Below are 23319 nucleotides of genomic sequence, written 5' to 3'. Positions count from 1 at the left end.
TGGGATCATGACCTGAGCCGAAGGCAGCGGCTTAACCCACTGAGCCACCCAGGCGCCCCTATGCTGTGAGTTTTGATGACACGTGTGGAATGTTCACCAGAGAAGCACATTAGAGACTCAGCACCTAGGGTTTACACTGGAAACTAGTCACATGGGCATCTTCTCCTCTACATGTGCAAAAATTCCAGCTCCCAGAAACAAGCAAGTAGTTAGCATAAACCATGTTCTTTGTGAAGTTTGGGGAGAGTGAGCCATTCTTATTAGAAAATGATAAAAACTTTCTCAGATGCCAGTTAAGGGTCAAGCTTGCAAGTAGTTCTTTCTAAGGATGGCTGTCTCATCAGGTCTGCTATGTTAATCATTATTTTTTGCACATCTCTCTTTTCAAATTCTAGTTCTCTTCAAGTATATGTGCTATGTTTGTTCACTTTAGTATTCCTTCCAGTTTACTCTTCACTCCTAAATTGATCTTATTCTTGAATACACAGTTCATTCTTCAATCCAACCATCTCATTTCAAAGCTTTCCTATTTCTCATTCTCATTTGTTCTTTCACCCCTGGTATCATTTTCTTAATGTCTTTGAGCTCATTTTGAAGTAGTAGGTTACAGTTTTCATTTCATCTGTGGACATCTTTCCGGCACACATTCATTTTCTGTAAGGACATTATCTGACTCCTTATTTTTTTTTCTCATAATAATTTTGTATAAGATTTGAATTTGGGTCTTTTTCTGTTTTTAATTTTAAGTGAAATTAATTTTCTGGAAGTTTTAGAACACAGGCATTGTTCTGGTTAGCTGCTGTAACCTCACACATCTTCTGTGGTTTATATGTGATGTTCAATTATGGTACCTGACTTTTGCTTTCATTCATAAAAGATTAAATGCATGAGAACTGTCCTTTAACCATGAACAATTAGAAAACTAGACAAATTTATATTTTTTTAAAAAACTGGGCAGGTATTAGACATCAGATAGCACAGAATTGTAATCCCTGAGAGAAGAAAAACAAGTGAGATAAATTATGACTGATTCTTTGGAGAGACCAAGGAAACTAGAATTTGTGGAGAAAGCCAGACATGACAGAGCTGCACACAAGAGAGAGCTCCAAAAATCTGTGGAAGGATCCCCTCAAGGCTTTGGCCAGGTAGGTATTGATCCTTAAAGGTGTGGGGAACCTCCACATGTCAGGGAAAGAACCCAAGAAAACACTAGGTCAATCCATCAGGATTTATCCGAGGGTTCGTACAGGGCTTAAAATAGTTGGCCCTCTGACCAACTAGAGTGGAAATGCCTCAAAATACATGAAGCACTGGGTAGAAGCCTCAGAAGCATATTGCTTTAGAAGCGGGAGTAAAATAGAGACAAGGATTTCCCAATCTTGATACTAATAACACTTAAATATGTATGTGTATATACGTATATCAACTACATTAAGATATAATTTGCATACCACACCATTTATTTGGAGTATGCAATTCAATGGTTTTTAGTATATTAACAAGATTGTGCAATCATCCTCATTATGTAATTTCAGGTATTTGCATTACCCACCCCAAAACCTCTATACCTATTCAAAGTCACTCTCCACTTCCCTCTAGCCGAAACTGCTCTTAGAAACAATTGATTGGCTTTCTCTTTCTCACAGATTTGCCTACTGTGGATATAAGTATACTGTGATATAAGTGGAATCATACAGTTATGTGTGTGGTCTTTTGTGATGTCTTCTTTAACTTACTTAATATTTTCAAGGTTCATCCATGTTGTAGCATGGACCAATATTTCATTTTTTTTTATGGTTGAATTATATTCCATTTTATGCATATTCTGTATTTTATAGATCTATTCATCAATGGATGAACATGTGGATTGTTTCCACTTTTTGGCTACTGTGAATGAGACTGCTATGAACAGTCACATACAAATTTTTGTGTGGACATATGTTTTCATCTGTGTTGAGTACATATCCAGGAGTAGAACAGCTGCATTATACGGTAAGTCCAAGTTAAACACTGTGAGAAACTACCACAGTGTTTTCCAAGGTGGTTATAACTATTTTACCTTCCCACATATATGAGGGTTCTAATTTGCCCACATTCAGACCAACACCTGTCTGGTTTTTTAAATTATTATTATCGCTATTCTAGTGGATATGAAGTAGTATCTCACTGTGGCTTTGATTTGAATTTATCTGATGCCTAATGATGCTAAGCATTTTTTCATGTGCTTAGTGGTCATTTGTACACGTTCTTTGGAGAAATGCCTATTCAGATTCTTTGCCCATTTTTAATTGGGTTATCTGTCTTTTTTAAATATCTGCCTTAATATATGAAGAACTATAAGAGTGGACATAGGTCTCTATACAAAGTTTTTCTCCCATTCAGTGGGTTCTTTCATTCTCTTGACAGTAGGCTTTGAAGAGCAAGTTTCTTATTGTGAAGTCCAATATTTTCTATTTTTTCTTTTGCCACTTATGCTTTTGGCATCACAGCTAAGAAACTATTGCCAAATCCAAAGTCATGAAAATTTTTACACCTATGTTTTCTTCTAAGAGCTTAATAGTTTCAGCTCTTACATATAGGTCTTTGGTCCACTTTGAGTTATTTTTTATTATGGCATGAGGGAAGGTAATACAAAACTCACTCTTTTGCATAGGTCAGGGAAAGAACCACAAGAAAATACTAGGTCAAACAATAACCAGGGTTCACACAGGGCCTTTTATTGGGGAAAAACAAAAAACAAAAAACTATTCTTTCCTCCACTGAATGCTTTAACACCCTTGCTGGAAATCAATTGACAATACATGTATACTTTATTTCTGGACTCTCAGCTGTATTTCACTGATCTGTATGTCTGTCTTTATGCCAGTGCCACACTATCTTGGCTACTGTTGCCTTGCAACAAGTTTTCAAACAGAAATGTGAATCTTCTGATTCTGTTATTCTTTTTCAAAGTTATTACAGCTATTTTTTGGCCCTTGAATTTTCATAAAATTTTAGGATCAGTTTGTCGGTTTCTGTAAAAAAAAAAAAAAACTAGCTAGGGTTTTGGTACATTACACTGAATCTGTAGATCAATTTGGGGAATATTGCCATCTAGGTAAAATCAAGTCTGCTGATCCACAAACCTAGGATGCCTTTCCACTTATTCAGGTCTTCTTTTATTTTCTTTCAACAGTGTTCTACAGCTTTCAGAAACAGGTTTTGTATTTCTTTTATTAAATGCATTAAGTATTTTATTCTTTTTGATGCTACTGTAAATGAAATTATTTTCTTATTTTCATTTTTGGATTCTTCATTGCAAGGTTATAGATACACAGTCAATTTTCATTTTGGTATATTGATCTCATATCTTGCAACCTCATAAACTCATTTTATATGCTTTAATCATTTTTTCCTGGATTCTTTAGGATTTATACACATAATTTCATGTTAACTGCAATAGCAAAATTTTACTTCTTCCTTTACAATATGGATGCCTTTCACTTCATTTTTTTGCCTCATTACCCTGACTAGACTTTCTAGGACAATATACAACAGAAGTGGGAAAATACTGCTTGTTCCTGTTTTTAGAGGAGAAGCATTCATTCTTTCCCCCTTAAATATGATGTTAGCGTCTGAGGTTTTCACTGATGGCCATTATTAGAATAAGGACATTCCTTTCTAGCTCTAGTTTGTTGGATGTTTTTATCACGAAAGGGAGCTTTCACTGTCTGTTGAGATGCTCCTGTAGTTTTTAATCTCTCATTATGCAGTATATTACACTAAATACTTAAAATTCATTAAAACAAACCTAAGGTCCTAGAATAAATCCCCAAATCATGATGTATAATCCTTCATATTGTTGGACTCCATTTGCTTGTATTTTTTGAGGATTCTTATGTCCATATTCACACTAGTCTGTAGTTTCTTCTCTTGTTGTGTCTTTATGTGATTTTGGACTACTGAATTTGGGGCTAAATAATTATTTTTTGTAAAGGGATATTCTGTGAATTTTAGGATATTCAGCTGCATCTCTGGTCTCTACCTATTAGAGGTCATTAAAATAATTACAAAATTCACTTTCGCTAGTAAAAGTAAACATCCTACGTTATCATTCTAATAAGTTCTCTAAGAAAAAGCTCTTGCAGTTCATCTTGGGTGGGTTTTGTCATTCTTTCCTAAATTTCCAAAACCTATGTGAAGTTCTGACCAAACCAATCTTAAAAAGTCCTCTGAAATTACAAAAATGCTCATTTTCAACACTAACAAAAACACCAATTCCTTTAAAACTTCCTAAATTTGGGAATCAGGCTAATTTTTTCATAATGACTAATATCCCTCACATCCTATTTATTCTATTATACTATTTTGCTCTGGAACAAACCTACTTAAACTCTCAAGACAAACTTGGAACCTCAAAATCTGGCCTAACTAATAAAACCTCATTTAACCCATTGTTAAGAATACCTAAAATACATATTTTCTCAAATAACCTGAAATTCTACCATAAAGGCACAAACACCTTTAAGTAAATACATATCAAGACTTTTTATGAAATGTACAACAGTTTTTGTGAAAGCATTTGCCATACGACGCAACTCAATTTTTCCCCATTAACAGTTCTTAAAGTAAATCCAACTATACCTTATGCTGCTGAACTTTTAAGGTAATATAACTGAATTCTAAGTATACAAGAACATTCTTATTTTACAAAGTAACCACTCAGAGCAGCAACATTCTTTTTCCAAAATGTAACTGTGGAATTACTCTTTTGGAATTATCTCCAAAGTCATATCACATCCCATCCGTATAAAATCATCATTCACATTTTAAGCAAAAAAATTGTACCAGTCTGATCACCACCTTTATTCATTAATCTTGGCTCCCAAGGACAGTTTGACAATTTCCAATCAAGTCCATGCTCACAGGATAAAAGAATTTCTTCCTTCTCTCCTTTTCTTCCATTAATCCTGTATTTACAGACTCCCTGCTTGGTGCTTGATACATGCTGGGTGATAGAAATTTATACCATGTGAGCACCTTTACTATGGATCTCCATCTTTGTCTTTGGTTCTATGGCAATGAGAACAGGGGGTCACCCGACTAGCAGATTAGACACACACTAAGTCATCAGCAGATTCAGTTCCCTGACTACTGCCCACCATCACCATCACCAAATACAAAATGAGAAAAGTTCAGCTTCATGTAATTTATCAAGTTAGGTAATTTAAAAGTAAACTAGTTTAATTTCAGTATAAAAAACATGTTTTTCTATTCAGTATTATTTTTACTTTGAATATAAGGATATAATAATTTTTTCAGACCCAAATTCATCTACTTCTATATATATCAGGGCCTGATTTTTTTTACAAAGTTTTTCTATTCCAAAATTAATACTCATTCCTTGGGGATACAGGAACAGAGACAAGTCTTAATGGGCAAGCTATTAGTCACCAATTCCATCTCACTCAGAGGGGCTCTCTATCACGAAGAAGTCAAACAGTAAGTAGTTTGCCATCCTTTCCTATGGGGATCCAACACAGTCAATCATATGGATCAATTTCTGCAAAAAGTATCCTATTATTGGAGCCTGAAGTGCAACCCAATGAAGTATAATACCAGCTGATACTCTTTTTAATAAAATATTTCAGTCATACTAAAACATATATAGACTAATATAGTACCCAGGATAAAAAATAAAACATCAAGTCGTATCTTTCCTATACAGACATGTATACTTACGCAATGTTCCTAACCACTACTTAAATAGTGACTTTTTTACACGTTTCTAACTTCATATAATGGCGAGTACTGTGTATTCTTCAGTTATTTGATTTCTGGCTCACTATAATGTTAACATAATTTTTAAAATATTGATACATGTAACTCCAGTCCATTTATTTTCATTGCTGTTTAACCTTAGACTGCATGAACATACCACAGTAAGTCCACTCTCCGGATGACAGACATTTAGACTAATTTTAAATAGGACAAAACTGCTTCCAGATAACTGATATTCTGTTCTAAATACTAGGCACACCAAAAAAGACATTACAAAAAGATTCCCAAGGGACGTGCCTTTCTTGCACCACCCCCAACAACTCCATTCCAGTACCACCTCTTTGTACCCCAATTCATATTCAACCATTTTAGTGAGATAGTGCCTATATGTCCACTCCCCTCTGCAGAACAGGAAGCAGCTTACTTATCAAGGATCAAAATGATAAAGGTTAATTCTTCAGAGCCAAAACCAAGGGGCTGAAGGTGAAATACAGAAAGGCAAGAAAATTCTCCCACTACCTTTTATTATTCCACTGGTTTTTAAACTAACATCTTCCTAGAATGGCAACTGTGAGTTTTAAATCTCTGAACTCCACAAAGTTAATCACTCTTTTAAAAAGCCATGGTAGTAGCTATCTTCTTCATCCCCAAATTTATGGTCTATGAAATAAGAACTGAAACCAGGAATAAGAAAGGCAGTGAAGTTTTATGACTGCTTTCTAATACCACTTCCTAATCCATTTAATACTACTTGTCAATTAACTCTGCTCTAGTATTTTGTATATTAAATAGCCATATGAATACAAATTGACAGAATTCTTAAGGATTCTATAAATATTTTTACATTAATATTTTTCACCAATAGCACCACGCAGTTCCTTCTTGCTCCCAAATAGAATATTCTACAGGGGCACCTGGGTGGCTCAGTCAGGTCAAGTGGCCAACTCTTGATTTCAGCTCAGGACATAATCTCAGGGTCCTGGAATCAAGCCCCATGTCCTGCTCATCAGGAATCTGCTTGAGGATTCACTATTTTCTCTCTCCTTCTCCCATTGCCCCTTCCCACTGCTTGCGGTCTCTCTCTCTAAAATAAATAAATTTTTTTAAAAAAAAAAGGATTTTCTATCAATAGTGGGTGAACTTGTCTGAGTACAGTACTTACCAAACTCAATTTAAGAAATGGTTTCATAGACTGAATTATGGAGAGAATGAATTACACTCTAAGGCTGGACATATTATATTCAGACTTATGGTTCAATGTTGACACACAGTAGAAACAGAAGATGACATTTTATCTGCCAATAATCAAAGGAAAAGGTAGTAATGTCAAATTTCTCAGATGCTCTTATTTCTAAATGAATGCATGTGAACTTCAAGCCAAAAGAAAAACAAAAAAAAATTTTTTAAAGGAAATGCTTTTAATATAACTCTACCCACCTTTTTTTTAAAATTTTTTGAGAAATCACTTACTTGGGCTTGGAAAGCACCTTTTCCAAGTTAAATTCTTTGAGGTATCTTATTATGGCAGCCAAAGAGCAAATCACAGGCTTCTCCAAATTAATGATGCCAGAAAAAGTTTGAGAAGCTAAAAAACAGAATATATAGTTTCATTAAAGTTATTGCTCACCATTATGAAAAACGAACTTTAAGTTAAATGAAGTTTAGTTTGTGGTTATTGAAATAATAATTTAGAATACCTCCTAAAATTGCCTTTTGGGAAAACATTGAAGATTACAGGTATCTAAGTCATGGAAAAATGGGCATTTTTCTGATGGTGAAATAAACATTTTCTGGAAAGCAAGAGAACAATTTCTTCAAAATATAAAAGCCTATCCCCTCTGATCCAGAAATACTCTCAAATGCATGTCAAAGATGTGTGTACAAGGAACTGAGCCGAAACATCTCCTGTAATAGTAAAATCCACAACCTAACTGAACATCAGGAGCGTAAGAGTTCAATAAATTTTGATAAGTCCAGATTATGCACTACTAGTAACAATGACTTAGAGCTATCTGTACAGACACAGAAAAATATCTATAATATACTGCTGAGTGAGGGTGAAAAAAAGTTGTACAATCATTCTTAGCTCTCAGCAGGAATACTGCTTACCATCTGCTCTCTCAGCTTTATCCCTGTGCGCTACAGGATATTCTCAACAGAGCAGCTGAAAGAATCCTTTTCAAAATGTACTCGAGACCATTAGACTACTTTGCTTATCAAAATACTCCAACATCCCTAACTCACTGAGAGAAACAGCTCACGTCCTGACAGGGGTCTTATGGCCCTACAACCTGGCTTCCACCTCCCCTGTATCTCTTAGCTCACCTCCTCAGAGTCTCTGCCTTACTTTGTTCTAGCACCCAGGTTCCTTTCACTTCTTAAACCTACCAGGCATGTAGATATGTTGTACTTACTGGTGTCTCTGCCTAAAACACTGTTCCTTCAGCTGTGTGTATGGCTTGACCCCTACACTCCTTCAGTCTTCGTTCAAATCTCCGCTCAAGGGCCATTTTCACAGTGAGGTCTTACTTCACCACACTATTCGAAGGTTCTCCCTTTTCCCTGACTTATTTTCTTCCTAATACCACTTTCAAACACACTTATTTTATTGTATATATCTTCCCCTTAGAATGTGAACTCCAGAAGGGCAGGAATTTTTTTCTTTTTTATTCTTTATTGTATGCATGATGCCTCACATAATAGGCAGTCAATAAAAATTAGTTGAAAGAATAAACCCAATTTATATGAAATATACAGAATTATATATATATACTTATCCAAAATGGATTTGTACCTATAAAAATCCTTAAAGATTTGGGGGGAAGGATTTTTTTTTCCTTTATGCAAAACTATGTTTGGACCTTTTTTTGCAATAGTCATTTATTACTTTCATAAATAAAAGAAAAAATTACAAAATATCCTCTACACATCAGTAATACCACATACATTAATTTCTATTGTGGCTTTTTATAAAACCAAGGTGTGAAGAAAGAATTAACAAAACTCTTCCCCCTTTTGAGAAGTTTACCTTTAACTTTTTAGCTCCATTCCCCAGGAAACCTGATAAAAATGAAGTGCCAATATATTATAACGTAACATTGTACATGGTAAGAATGACCTGAAACCAGCAAATCGCATCTAAACTAAGAAGTACTATAAACACCTGATTCTAGAAATGTTCACCTACTCTGTGTACAGGGACTCTGAAGTTGGCGTGGCACGAGGCTTCTATGTCTGGGTAGATCCTGAAGAGTATCTGTCTTTGCAGCTGAACTGTCACTTGACAGGGGGCAGGGCTTGGGGATGGGCTCTCAATGGCTCTATGGGGCTGCAAACCCTGTGGAGGGCTATTCCAACTAAGAGAAAAAAGGCAAGCTGGTTTCCTATCTCACAGACTCCTAAGTGAATATGATGTCAAGAGTGGCTTATGGTAGTCTTGTCCTTACCTGAGCATAAGACAACAATCCCTTGGTGACATCGCAGACTGTGTCAGAATGGGTTAGCCTCTCTGACACTCAATTCAGTTTGACACCATGAGATTAAAAGGGATGGCAAGAGAAATGCTAACAGGACATTGGTGTCTGTGGGGGAGCCAAGGGGAGACTGATCCATCTACCGTCTAATGGTGAAAGCCTTGCAGCATGGGATAAGATATAAAAATGAACCTTAACAGAATAAGCTGGACTAGTAGGAAGGAGGGGCACAGACCAAGTCAACAAATACTGGTTACTTAACATATTACTACCCTGTCATTAATGTTCTGGTATTTAAATTGTGGTGAGCCACCTAACGAAATACTAGCCTTTATCCAGGAAATTTATCCAAATACTCTACAAAATTCCAAGGAAAATGATGGGCCACTTTTTAAGAGAAGCAAAAAGGAGGGTTGGCCAGTAACTCCTTACACTCCAATGAATATGTCAAAAAAGCTGCAGGGGTGTTTTCGATGAGTGCAAGAAAAGTGAACTCTTGCCTCCACTTGGGCCAGTTATTTATTGATAACTGCCTAGTTTTCAATAAATTGAAAGTCAAACTTGTACCTTTATCCAAATCTCAACTCAGTTAAATTCGAGGACATTAAGGCTAACACATAGAAAATATTTACCTTGGAGGTCAAGTGCATCTTTTGCATAAAACTCTGTAACCGCCTGGAAAGCATGGCTGTATTCAAAATACATGTTATCCATCCTTTCTACTCGAATTCTATCATCCCGCACACTGAAAGAAAACAATGAAAATTTCAAAGATAATTATTCATAATCTTGAACTCTCTATATTTAGACCTTGCCCTGACCAAAAAGAGAAAGTCATCCTTTATTCTCCCTCAAGTTGAAAAAACAGAGAGAAAAGATCTAAAGTTTCCCTGTCAAAAGGCCCCATTTCATAAAATGTAATTACAACTTTTACCACTGGTACTTTATACCAAGAAGTACACTGTGATTACCAAGAACTCACTGGAATTACGGTCGATTACTTGGATAAATACAAAAGGGAGAAAACTGGAAAAGCAACATTTTAATGTAAATGCATCATTTGTTTAAATACTCTACCAATGGGCGCCTGGGTGGCTCAGTGGGTTAAGCCGCTGCCTTCGGCTCAGGTCATGATCTCAGGGTCCTGGGATCGAGTCCCACATCGGGCTCTCTGCTCAGCAAGAAGCCTGCTTCCCTCTCTCTCTCTCTCTGCCTGCCTCTCCGTCTACTTGTGATCTCTCTCTGTCAAATAAATAAATAAATAAATAAAATCTTTAAAATAAATAAATAAATAAATAAATACTCTACCAATAAAGTACATCTTTCTCTGAAATGGCATCTTTTTGCTAAGTCCAGTTCTACCACAGTTCCCATTCAAACGCAGTAAATTCCCCATAGGTCAACTCTCACTCTCTATTTAAAGCAGTTCTGTGGTGTCTTTAAAATGGCATGCATGAGTGTGCGTGTGTGTGGGGGGGGGTGTGCGCGCGCGTTTGTGGTGAGATTATGTAAAGTACATAAACAAACCATATCATCCATGCTGGGTAGTACGTTTTCTCTCTCATTTTCTGTTTTGCTTGGATCCCCATTCCCGCTGCCCCCTCTCTTTCCCTATCACCTCACTCCCAACCCATGTTAACGGTCCAGAATGAATCCTTTTTTTTATTCATGTTCGTATGTTCGTACATAAGCACGTATCATATACATACATACTCATACACATCCTTGTTTTATACAAATGGGATGACCTCACACAAATTTTTCCGCATCTTACCTTCTTCATAAGCAGTAAGTCTTGGAAATTACTCCACACAAAGTGACCTATCTACAACTAATTGTTTTTAATGGCTGAAAAATATTTCATAGTATGTAAAAGCCATAGTTTATTCAACCATTTCTTTATTATTGGATATTCACCTGATGTTAACATCTGTGACATGTTGCCTTAGAACACTTTTATCTAAAAAAAACAGTAAAACACTACATTAAATAAATAATAAAACACTGTATACATCCTTCCTCAGTCACATTCATCTCTCTACCACCTGAAAAAGTAAATGCCATCTCTAATTTGGCGTATGTTATTACCACATACTTTTTTTTTTTTTTTTAAAGATTTTATTTATTTATTTGACAGAGAGATCACAAGCAGGCAGAGAGGCAGGCAGAGAGAGAGGAGGAAGCAGGCTCCCTGCTGAGCAGAGAGCCTGATGCGGGGCTCGATCCCAGGACTCCGAGACCATGACCTGAGCCGAAGGCAGCGGCTTAACCCACTGAGCCACCCAGGCGCCCCACCACATACGTTTTTATACTTCACAATATACTTCAGCACCTTTATACAACATGTTGTTTTATTTCATGTCTTAAATTTTACATTAAGTGGTACTTTATTATTTTTTTTTGAAGATTTTATTTATTTATTTGACAGACAAAGATCACAAGTAGGCAGAGAAGCAGGCAGAGAGAGAGGAGGAAGCAGGCTCCCTGCTGAGCAGAGAGCCCCATGTGGGGGCTCGATCCCAGGACTCTGAGATCATGACCTGAGCCGAAGGCAGAGGCTTTAAACCACTGAGCCACCCAGGTGCCCGGGCCTTTGGATTTCTTTATAAATTTTGGGTTCATCTTGTCAAATTAATAAAAACCCAAAAATATGGGGAACCTGGGTGGCTCAGTCATTAAGCATCTGCCTTTGGCTCAGGTCAGGGTCCTGGCATTGAGCCCTGCTCAGTGGGGAGTGTGCTTCTCCCTCTTCCACTCCACTTGTGTTCCCTCTCTCTCTCTCTCTGTCAAATAAATAAAATCTTAAAAAAAAAAATCCTAATATTATTAGGATTTTGACTGGATAAACAATGAATTAATTTAGAGAAAAATATCTTAAAAAATCAAGATACCCTATTGTTAAAGATAGTACAATCTTTCTATGTCTTTTCAATAATATTCTTTAATTTTCTCCATGTTGTATATTCTTTGGTTGTGCTCACTCTGATATATATAATACAAATTAACACTACTGTGAAGGGAAACATATTTATTAGAGGGTTATCATGGTGTACAGAACCCATTGATTTTTATATGCAGCAACTGTACTGACTACTTTAATTTCTTGTGCTGTATTGTCTATGTATGTGTTAATATCACCTGGGGGAAAAAAAGATATTTTACCTCTCCCTTACAATCTATTTTTCTTTTCTTTTTCCTAACTCATTACACTACTAGCTAAGAATTCAGGCTGTACTCAACAAAGGTAATGCTAATAGGCATCCTCTGTCTTCTGACAATAATAGGGAGGCTTCTAAAGTTTCCCTCTTAGGTATGAGGCTTGCTATAGGTTTTGGAATAAATGACTTATTGGCCTAAGGTTTGGTAAGTTTCCCAGTTTGAGGGGAGAAAAAGCTTTAGTCATAAAGGATTATTAAAGCTTAATCTAATGTTCCTTCTACATGTGTTAAAATAATCACATGGCTTATATCTCAATTTCTTAATATATTATTCATATTTTCTTTCTTTCTTTCTTTTTTATTTTTTATTAACATATAATGTATTATTAGCCCCAGGGGTACAGGTCTGTGAATCATCAGGTTTACTAAACACTTCACAGCACTCACCATAGCACATACCCTCCCCAGTGTCAATAACCCAACCACCCTCTCCCTACCCCGCTACCCCTGGCAACCCTCGGTTTGTATTATCACATTTTCTGATGCTGAATAAATCATCCTTGCATTCCTGGGATATATCATACTTGTCATGATGTACTGTGTTGCTTAAATAAAGCTTTAAGCCTGATTTTGTAGTGTTTTGTTTCCCCAGAAAAATCTGTGCCAGCATACCTAGCTCCAAAGGCTTTTTCTGTTCTGCTATAAGAGTAGGCAAGCATAAGCTGATTCAGGAAGAAATCTAAGAGAGAGGATTTTCTCCCATCTGCAGTGCTGAAGGATTTTTTCACCTTAATCCACCAGAGACAGAGTATCGGACTAACTACTGTAAATCTCTTATCAATTTTTATCTTTCTGTAGACTCCCTTAATACCTGGATTTTTAGAAGCCTGTAGCAAAGTTATTATTTAGCAACTCAAAAAGCAGTGAATGACCTTACATGAGCTCCACAGCAATTTTGTACAAATTCTTAGAATGAACGCAAGATTACTCAATTACTGTTCTAATTAATGTTTTGTTTGATAAGCAGATAAGGATTTAGAAACCCATTAAATTTGATAAAAATGGACTTCTCAGTTATCCTTGAGGCTTTCACCAAAGCATTACAAGAGTGTTAAACTCCTCGTTCCGCAATCTGTGTATGAACATCTTCATGCAAACATTTTTTCCACAAACTGGTTGGAGTTATAAAATCTGTGTTTTGGCAGATTTCTTAATCGAAGAAAGTTATGGTAAATTAAATCACTATTTTTGAAACAAATGTCTACTTGAAACACTGTCTACATAATGAGTAATATCCAACCAGAATTTTGTCAAATTAGATTTTAGTAAAACTTCTCCATTAAGCACAGAACTGTCAATCTCGATTTCCTTGAACAAATGTCATGGAAGACCTGCATCAGAGTCACCGGCAACACACAGTAAGAGCAAAGATCCCACACACCAAATGTGTTAAATCTGAATTCACAGGAAGTTGGGGAGAAGGGGTATTTTCATTTTCAATGGGGTTTTCAGAATGATTCAAAGGGAAACTGCAGACTGAAAACATAGTCGACAAGAATGATACGACAGTCACTACAGGACAAGAGAACAAAGAGAAAATGGAAATCTTCTCTAACAGTAGTCTATGTTTCAGCTGTGCTATTAGAGGTGAACCCAAAAAAATCACGAAGTCTACTATGGTCGTGTAACTAACCTGAATCTAAAAAATTATACTGGGGCACCTGGGTCGCTCAGTCAGTTAAGCGTCTGCCTTCCACTCAGGTCATGATCCCAGGTCCTGAGATTGAGCCCCACATCGGGCTCCCTGCTCAGCAGACAGCCTGCTTCTCCCTCTCCCATTCCCCTGCTTGTGTTCCCTCTCTCGCTATCTCTCTCTCTCTGACAAATAAATAAAAATCTTTAAATAAAAAAAAATAAAAATAAAAAATTATAAAAACGCCTTCCCCTTCCCACCTTCTACAGAGACTGTGGCCTGGGCTGAAGCCTCCTGATTGGAGAGGAGGCTGAACAGAGGCTGTGCCCCTCCCTGGGCTCAGGGTGGTGACTACTCTTCTCTGCTGGACAGGAGGACAATGGTCAAGAAAGCAGTCTCAGTCATTACAAGGGGTATGTGAAGCTGGACTGTTTTAAATTAGGACTTCTAAATTTTTAAAAAACCTTTTTATATGTAACATGCCTTTCTGTTGCCAAATATATTATTTTGAAAAAATTAAATGATGAGAAAACTCTCAACAAGTATGGAACCCACACTAAAATAAAGGAACTTCAGACCCAATAATATCTTTTAATGTCAACTTGAACATAAAACTGATGACTCTCTGGTGTTGAGTAACAGACCACCTACAAAGATCTTGATCTAACATTCAATTGTGACCAAACAAATGTCAGCTTACCAATTTTATGATCTATGCTAACTTTAGAAACTATAATTTTTATAGACAAAAAGAGCCTTGTAAAAGGCTGACAATCTGCTACAGGAAAACTCACAAAGCCTCTTCTGACAGCATTCTTACTGATAATAAAAATACTGATTGAGTTCCAAACTTCCTGGCTGAGTGATTAATTCTCTCCTCTGAGGATAGAATCCAATAGAGATCCAGAATGAATAAAACAGGCCATGTAATAGAGTTACAATGTCTCTATGTTAAAATTAGTATAATTTTTTCACCGTGTATAGTAAGGAACTATAGGAAGACTAAGAGCATTATGTGAAAGTGAAATTATGAAGACAACCATTACCTGACAAATATCAGAATACCTAGCCACAAAAAAAGCAAGGGAAAAGGCCACATAAAGATTCTTCACAAGAAATAAAACCAAAGACTAAAATGACATGGACAAACTAACATCAAATATATCTGTCCAAACAACAAATGTAAATGGGGTAAACTTACTTATTAAGAGAGGTGACCTCAGATTGGATTACAGAGGGGGAAAAAAAAACCTCTGTGCTACAAATAGGAGTAAAACTTACAAGAAAGTAATTCAGAAAGATTAAAAATAAAAGGACAGCTGAAAAAAGAACTTGACTAGACAGATATACTAGTCAAATATAAGTGAAAAGAAAGCACTAAATGAGATTTTATTATCAGGCAGTACAAAAGTCAAGAGAAAAAGCATTAAAAAAAGACAAAATGAGGAGCTTCGCACTAATAAAAAGGATGAGATAAAAGAAAGTCTTTTCACTCCACATTCTTAAAATACTTTTACATTTTGAGCCACTAAAATATACTACCTCTTCAAAAAATAAAATTGTTTATTAGAAAAGAGCAAGAGAAAGAGAAGGAAAGAATGGATTACAAAATTGATGCAGGAGCTCCCAGGAGATGTTCATCCATTTCCCAGGACTTGAACCTGGGAGTCTGGACGTCCAGGGACCGAGTGGCTGGAGACATTCTGCCACCTTGTGGAATGTGAGAGGAAAGTGAACACAAGAAGGAGAGAACACAAGGAGGACAAGAGCTCCTAAGTCTAGCCTACGTTCTGATTCTAGCCTACTTTCAAGCTTTTCACTTACATGAGATTCACTTACATGAATTTTAAAAGTTCAGTAAGAACTCATTACAAAATGAGAGATTTTCAAAATGAAGAAGGAACCTTTCGCTGCCCAGAGAGGGAAATAGACATAACGACACAGACAGCATTTAAGAAAGTTGGCAACCTCTACCCAAGTCCACACAGCCAACAGCGAACCAAGGTAAGGAAGACCCAAAGTTTGACTTTAGCTGATAAGTCTGCTTTAGATAAGGCAGGCAGAGTACAAGTCAGAGATTCTGGAGACCAGGAGGACCCTCCTTCCAGTCTTTCCCACCAAGCAGAGGTGATGAAATCTTAGACAAGTTGCCATGGGGACTAAAACAAAAAGCAGATTTAGGGCCCCTGCAGGATTAGAGAGAGCAGAGGTAAAGAAACACACCAGGCCCAGGCACAGGGGACAGGCCTGTTGGGGAGTGAGAGGGAGGATTGAGAACTTCCTTATTCCCTGTGCAAGCTCCTTGAGTTCTCAGAACAGAGGCCCAAGGCCCAGGAACTAATCAAAGCCAGTATTCACGGCAGCTGTGCCCTTCAAAAGAAGAAAAGCGTAAAGAGGTTTTACCTTAACATAAGAAGTTTGTACTGGGAAAATTTAGGGTCTTTCTAAAACTTTCTCTCTACTTTTTTTTTTAACACTTTCTCTAGCTTTTCTTCAACTTTTGGTTTTACTTTTCTTCCTTTACAGTGATTGCGACTTTTTTTTTTCTTTAAGATGAAGCAGCATCAAAATGTCTCCAAACCGTCTTGGCCAACCTGACAGAAAGAGTATTTCTTCCTGCGACAAGGTGAGGAAAACAAAGAGGATTGCGAAATCAAGGGGAAATAAAAAGGAAAGGGAAAATGTGAGGGTGGGAGTGGATGGAGGCAGAAGCCTAAAGGCCTCGAGAAGCCATTCATTTCTCCCCAGAGTCATGACCTCTCAGCTCTTCTTCTCTGACCCTGGAAATCTTCTCTAGGTATGAATTCTCTTGAGCAACATTTTACAACCTCTATCCTTTCTTAAACTTTCACCTCATCAAAATCATGGGTCTTTTTACCACCCATCTCCACATACCAAACCCCAGCCATTTACACGCATTCTTATACAGAAGAGGGCCAAGACTCACCTCTTCTAAGATGCTTTCCCAGAAGAACCACCACATGCTAGGAAGGCCTGTGCTTTCTACCAGACACATGGGACTGTGGTTTGTAAAGTAACAGCTTTAGAAATAAAGCTACTTTGTTTTAAGCACAGATGCTTTTTGTTAGAAACTTCACTGCCAGAGATAGAAATACAAATTGTAATATGCATTATAAAGGATGAAAATTTCATGAAATATTAACCAAAATAATATGTCAACTAGGCTATAAAACATGACTCTTTTTTAAGTCCAGAAACAGGGGTGAAGGAAGGGAATGGTTGCTTCCTTTTGTGTTTTTCCTGAGCAGCCATATAACATAGTGGTTGAAAGTATGTGCTTCAGAGCTAGGAAGTCTGGACCAAAGCCCAGTGGTAGAACCCTAGACTTAACATCTCTCCGCCTCAGCTTCCTCATCTATAAAATCTATATTAAAAGAACAGCAGCTCCCTCCCAGGGTGTTTGTGAAGACTAAATCAGTCAGTAAATATAAAGCCCTTTGAATAGTGTCTAGGGGTACCTGGGTGGCTCAGTCGTTACGTGTCTGGCTTTGACTCAGGCCATGATCCCATGGTCCTGGGATTGAGCCCCAAATAGGGCTCTCTGCTCTGCGGGAAGCCTGCTTCTCCCTCTCCCTCTCCCTCTCCCCCTGCTTGTGTTCCTTCTCTTGCGATCTTTGTCAAATAAATTAATAAAATCATTAAAAAAAATAGTGTCTAAAACACTGTTAGCTACTGCCACCATTATTACTACTATTACTGCTACTTAAGAATGAGAGAAAGGAGTAGTGATGTACTCAAAGGAAAAGGGATAAAAGGGAGAGAGCTTTAGAACAGATGTAATTGGACAGGACAAGCACAAAATAAAAAACATGTCAGCAAGAAGGAATATTCTCAGTAGCTACTGAGAGCACCTTTTTCACTCAAAGGGAACAGAGGTGAAGGGAGGGAAAAGCTCATGTGTGATTTCAGAAACTACTGCACCCTGCCCCCATACCATCTCACCCATTTCTGATGCTTGAAAGGGTTTTAAATAGACACAAAGCATTTTTGTTTCACAAGAAGAAACAAGTTACTCAATGGTCACTTAAATGGCAGTCTTCGAAGACAAGAAAACAAAAAGATATAGAAAGTCTTACCTATACTCTGGTTATTTTTTAAACTTACACATAAGAAAAATTAACAACAGAAGTTACTTAGCTCTAAAAGTGATTACTTAAGACTGTACCAATTGTGCAACATTACTGCTGTACTTTCCTGGATGTTCCACAAGCGCTTTAGCTTAATTTTTCTCACACACACACAAACACATGTACACACACACACAGTCATCTATTTTATATTCATCCCTAATTGGGTCTATTAGGGTGACGTTGACACAGTGGGTTTCTAGAGCTCCCACCCCACCCACTCTAATGTTTCTAAAATGTAAATAACTTTTGAGACCAAAAATCAAAACGCCACACTTTTTAAAATGACATCCTAGAAAGTCAGGGTCTAAAACACCTACTATAAGAACATAAAAATCTAGGTTACTTTTCGAAGTTAAATTCAAAATAAAGCCTTTGGCAGCAACATAATTCAATGTGGATAGAACAGTCTTTTCAACCACTGATGTGAAAACAACTGGTAACCACATGGAAAAAAAGGAACTCCAATCCCTATACTCATACCATGCCCCCAAATTAAATCAAAATACTTAACAGAACCAAAAGTAAAATTTAAACTATAAAACTTCTAGCAGAAAACATAAGAGAAAAATCTTCATGACCTTGAAAAAGGCAAAGATTTCTTAGGTCATGAAAAGCACTAACCATAAAAGGAGAAAATGAGAAATGTGACTTACATGGGAAAAAACAACAACAACAACTTCTGGGACACCTGTACCCCAATGTTTATAGCAGCAATGTCCACAATAGCCAAACTATGAAAAGAGCCCAGATGCCTATCAACAGATGAATGGATAAAGAAGATGTGGCATGCATATATATATATATATATATATATATATATATATATATATATATATAAAATGGAATACTACTTAGCCATCAAAAAAATGAAATCTGGACGCCTGGGTGGCTCAGTGGTTTAAGCCTCTGCCTTCGGCTCAGGTCATGATCTCAGGGTCGTGGGATCGAGCCCTGCATCAGGTTCTCTACTCACCAAGGAGCCTGCTTCCCCCTCTCTCTCTGCCTACTTGTGATCTCTGTCTGTCAAATAAATAAATAAAATCTAAAAAAAAAAAAAGAAATCTTGCCATTTACAAAGATATGGATGGAACTAGAGGGTATTATGCTAAGCAAAATAAGTCAATCACATATATTAATATAAGTCAATATATGCTCTTACTCATATATGAAATTAAGAAACAAAACAGTGGATCATAGGGAAAGAGAGAAAAAAATAAAGTAACACAAAATCAGAGAGGGAGACAAATTATAAGAGACTCTTAATCATAGGAAACAAACTGAGGGTTGCTGAAGGGGAGGGGGATGGGGAATGGGATAACTGGGTGATGGACACTGGGGAGGGTATGTGTTTTAATGAGCAGTGGGTATTATATAAGACTGATGAATCACTGACCTCTACCGCTGAAACCAATAATACATTATACATAAATTAATTGAATTTAAATAAAAAGAAATTTTTTAAAAACCTGTTTTTATAAGGTCATCAAGAAAATTAAAAGGCAAGCCACAGACTGGGAGAAAATATTCATAATACATATACCTAAACAAAGGATTTTTATTCAGAATGCAGAAAGAATTATAATTCTTATAGCTCAGTCAGAAAAGCAACCCAATTTCTTTAAGTAGGCAAAAGGAAAAGATATATGAATAGCCATTAAGTCCATGAAAACATCGGTCACCCAAAAAATATTTTTTTTTAAACCAAAGTGAGACACCACACAAACTATAATGGCTAAAATTTCAAAGATGGCAATACCAAGGGCTGACAAAGACAGCGCGACTACAACTCTGGTGGGAGTATATAAATGGGAACTACTTTGAAAATGAGTTTGGCTCTCTCTTACACAGTCAAGTACATATTTACCCATACAGTTCAGCAATTCTACTCCCCTAGGTATTTACCCAAAATAAAAACATATGTCCATAAAAAAAGCTAGTACACAAATGTTCTTAGCAGCTTTGCTGAAAATAGCCAAAACCCCAAACATTCAGCAAGTGAACGGATGAATATTTTGGTATACTCATACAAAGCAATGTTACTGAACAATTAAAAAAAAACCACTGATACACAGTAACATGGGTGAATTTCATAGGCATTACACTAAAAGAAGCTGGACATAAAAACACATGATTTCCTTGATGTTAAATTCTGAAAGAGTCTAATCCAATCAGTATTCACTTAGACTCAGGAGGTGGGGAGCAAATAACTACAAAGAGGCACAAGGAACTTTCTAGGAAGATGGAAATGCTCTACATCTTAATGAGGGGGGAGGTGTTTATATTGATGCATATATTTGTCAAAGTTGACTTGACCCATACACTTAAAAATGTGTAAATTACATTGTATGTAAATTATACTTGATTAAAGTTGAAAAATAAAGCTTTTATAATTTATAACTGAATATACAATTTATAACTGAAACTTTTCTATTAAAAAAAGCTGAACAATTATACTAACAAATTCCTGTGCAAATGTGTGGTGGTTGTTTTTTTTTTTTTAATACAATTTTTTTTTTTTTATTTGACAGAGAGAAATCACAAGTAGGCAGAGAGGCAGGCAGAGAGAGAGGAGGAAGCAGGCTCCCCACTGAGCAGACAGCCCGATGTGGGGCTTGAACCCAGGACCTGGGATCATGACCTGAGCCGAAGGCAGCGGCTTAACCCACTGAGCCACCCAGGCGCCCCTGTGGTGGTTGTTTTTAAAGATTTATTTATTTGAGAGAGAGAGAAAAAGAGAGAGAGAGAGCATGTGAGCCTGGGGAGGTGCATAGAAGAGAATCTCAAGCAGATTCTGTGCTGAGTACGAAGACCAAGGTGGGGTTGGAGATGGAGATCTCAGGACCCTGAGATCACGACCTGAGCTGAAATCAAGAGTTGGACCGACTAAGCCACCCAGGTACCCCTCAAATACATATTTCAAATACACCTCTGGAATAAGATTCCAGTACTTATTTAGCAAAAAGCAATGGTGTGGAGAATTCTCTCATTTTGAAAGAAAAATATTTAACTTCAAAACATACATCCAAATTCACATGCTTTGAGATGATCATAAACATTACCCACTATTTTGCATACAATCAACCTAACACTAGATTTTTGGAAAATAATTTATACTTCTTGTGCTTCAAAAAATATTTTTTCGGGGCGCCTGGGTGACTCAGTGGGTTAAGCCTCTACCTTTGGCTCAGGTCATGATCTCGGGGTCCTGGGATCGAGCCCCACATCGGGCTCTCTGCTTGGCGAGACGCCTGCTTCCCCCTCTCCCTCTGCCTGTCTCTCTGACTACTTGTGATCTCTCTCTGTCAAATAAATAAATAAAATCTTTAAAAATATGTATTTTTTCAATAACAAATATTGCAAAATCATTATATGACATTATATTTGCTTTTGAGAAAAAGCAAAAAAAAAAAAAAAAAAAAAAACCCCAACAACCACAACAAAAACCCCTACTTTCCTCAGAACTCTATGGTCTTACATAATCTTGAAGATGACTATCACAGCATTAAAACATTCTTAGATCAGTGGAAATTCATTTCATTTTTTCATGCATGAATAAAAGCATTTTCTCAGCAACAAAAATCAAGACTATTTCACTGAGATCATACGCCTTTTGAGTTCACGAACAAGCTCAAGCCTGCCTCAGACAACCTAAAATAACTAATCTTCTTAAACTAATGTTTTTTCCCTATAAATACTAACTCTGATATTATGCCCAGAAAGAGCTGCTTCAAAAAAAAAAACAACAAACTATCTGAAAGTCATACTACAATGAATAAAAAATTATAGACAAATAACACACCAGTTAACTGATGTTTCCTTTTTTCATTCAAGTCAACAAATCTTCACTGTGTAAATACTACAGGAACAAACAGAGAAACAGAAAAAAGAAGTTCCCTGCCTGGTGATATGGGTGGAATTGTCCCCCTAAAATCCAAATGTGGACGTCCTAACCGCCACCACCTTAGAATGTGACCTTATTTGGAAATAAGGTCCTTACAGAGATAATCAAGTTAAAGTGAGGTCTGCAGGGTGGGCCTTAGTTTGGTAGGACTAATGTCCTTATGAAAAAGGGACATTTGGACATAGAGACACACAGAGAAGAAAAGACAATATAAAGAGAGAGAGGAAGAAGTTAACTGTCTATAAGCCAAGGAAAGAAGCCTGGAAGATCCTTCCCTCACAGCCCTTGGAAGGAACCAATGCTGTTGACACCTTGATTTAGGACTTCTGGCCTCCAGAACCCTGAAACAATACATTTCTGTTTTTTAAGCGATCCAGTCTTTGTTATGGCAGCCCTAGCAAACTAATTTACCCTAGTAAAAGGCTCAACACCTATTCAGAGAGGCTTATAAACAAATCACAGGAATACCAAACAGATCGAGAGAAATGCTATGGTGGTATCTGCCAATTTCAAAAGTGTAAATATTCCCACCATGGCTGATTTTTAAAATGCCAGGGCTTTAACAACTGGCCAGAAAATTCCCGGAAATACAACAATTCCTCCTCAAAACTTCTACAAGTCAGCTCTAGCACAGACCAAACACGCAGGCATCAGGAGCACCTGGATGTCTCAGTTAGTTAAGCGTCTGCCTTTGGTTCAGGTCATGATCCCGGGATCCTGAGTTTGAGCCCCGCATCAGACTCCCTGCTCAGCGGGAGTCTGCCTCTCCCTCTCCTTCTGCCGCTTCCCTTGCTTGTGCTCTCTCTCCCTCTTTCACTCTTAAATAAATAAATAAAATGTTTTTTAAAAATTCAGGCATCAGTATTTAATATCCTTAGGCAATTCCAATTACAGCCAAGGTTAGACCCACAACTAAAACTTGTAGGGCAGCTTCATAAAAGCAGTAAGACGTTAGGATGTAGAAAATTTCAAGAGAGATGTGGGAAAAACACACTGCACAACCTAAGAATAACTTAAGAATAGTGGAAAAATAAGCGATGAATGAAAAATAGGAGCTCATATTTACTGAATGCTATGTTCTAAGGACTGTTTTAAGCCTGGTATATGTATTAACTAACTTAACTCTCCCTACAATTTATGAGATACTTGTATTATTATACACCTGTTTCTGAATAAGGAAATC

At 37.0% G+C, this 23319-nt stretch overlaps 1 protein-coding gene across 2 annotated transcripts in view; it reads right to left on the bottom strand.

The window, feature by feature from the left end:
• MSH3 (mutS homolog 3) overlaps positions 1 to 23319 on the bottom strand; it is a 184016-nt gene that overhangs the window by 114752 nt on the left and 45945 nt on the right. For both annotated transcript variants that reach the window (XM_047729374.1, XM_047729375.1), the window contains exons 9-10: positions 9866 to 9978; positions 7231 to 7345 (exon numbers count right to left, since the gene is read on the bottom strand). In XM_047729374.1, coding sequence (XP_047585330.1) covers positions 7231 to 7345; positions 9866 to 9978 — 228 coding nt within the window. The remainder of the gene's footprint in view (positions 1 to 7230; positions 7346 to 9865; positions 9979 to 23319) is intronic.

This window comes from Lutra lutra, chromosome 5 (assembly GCF_902655055.1).
Source record: "Lutra lutra chromosome 5, mLutLut1.2, whole genome shotgun sequence".
NCBI classification, from domain to species: Eukaryota; Metazoa; Chordata; class Mammalia; order Carnivora; family Mustelidae; genus Lutra; species Lutra lutra.
Note: the sequence above shows the minus strand (reverse complement) of the source record. Positions and strands in the feature narration are given on the sequence as shown.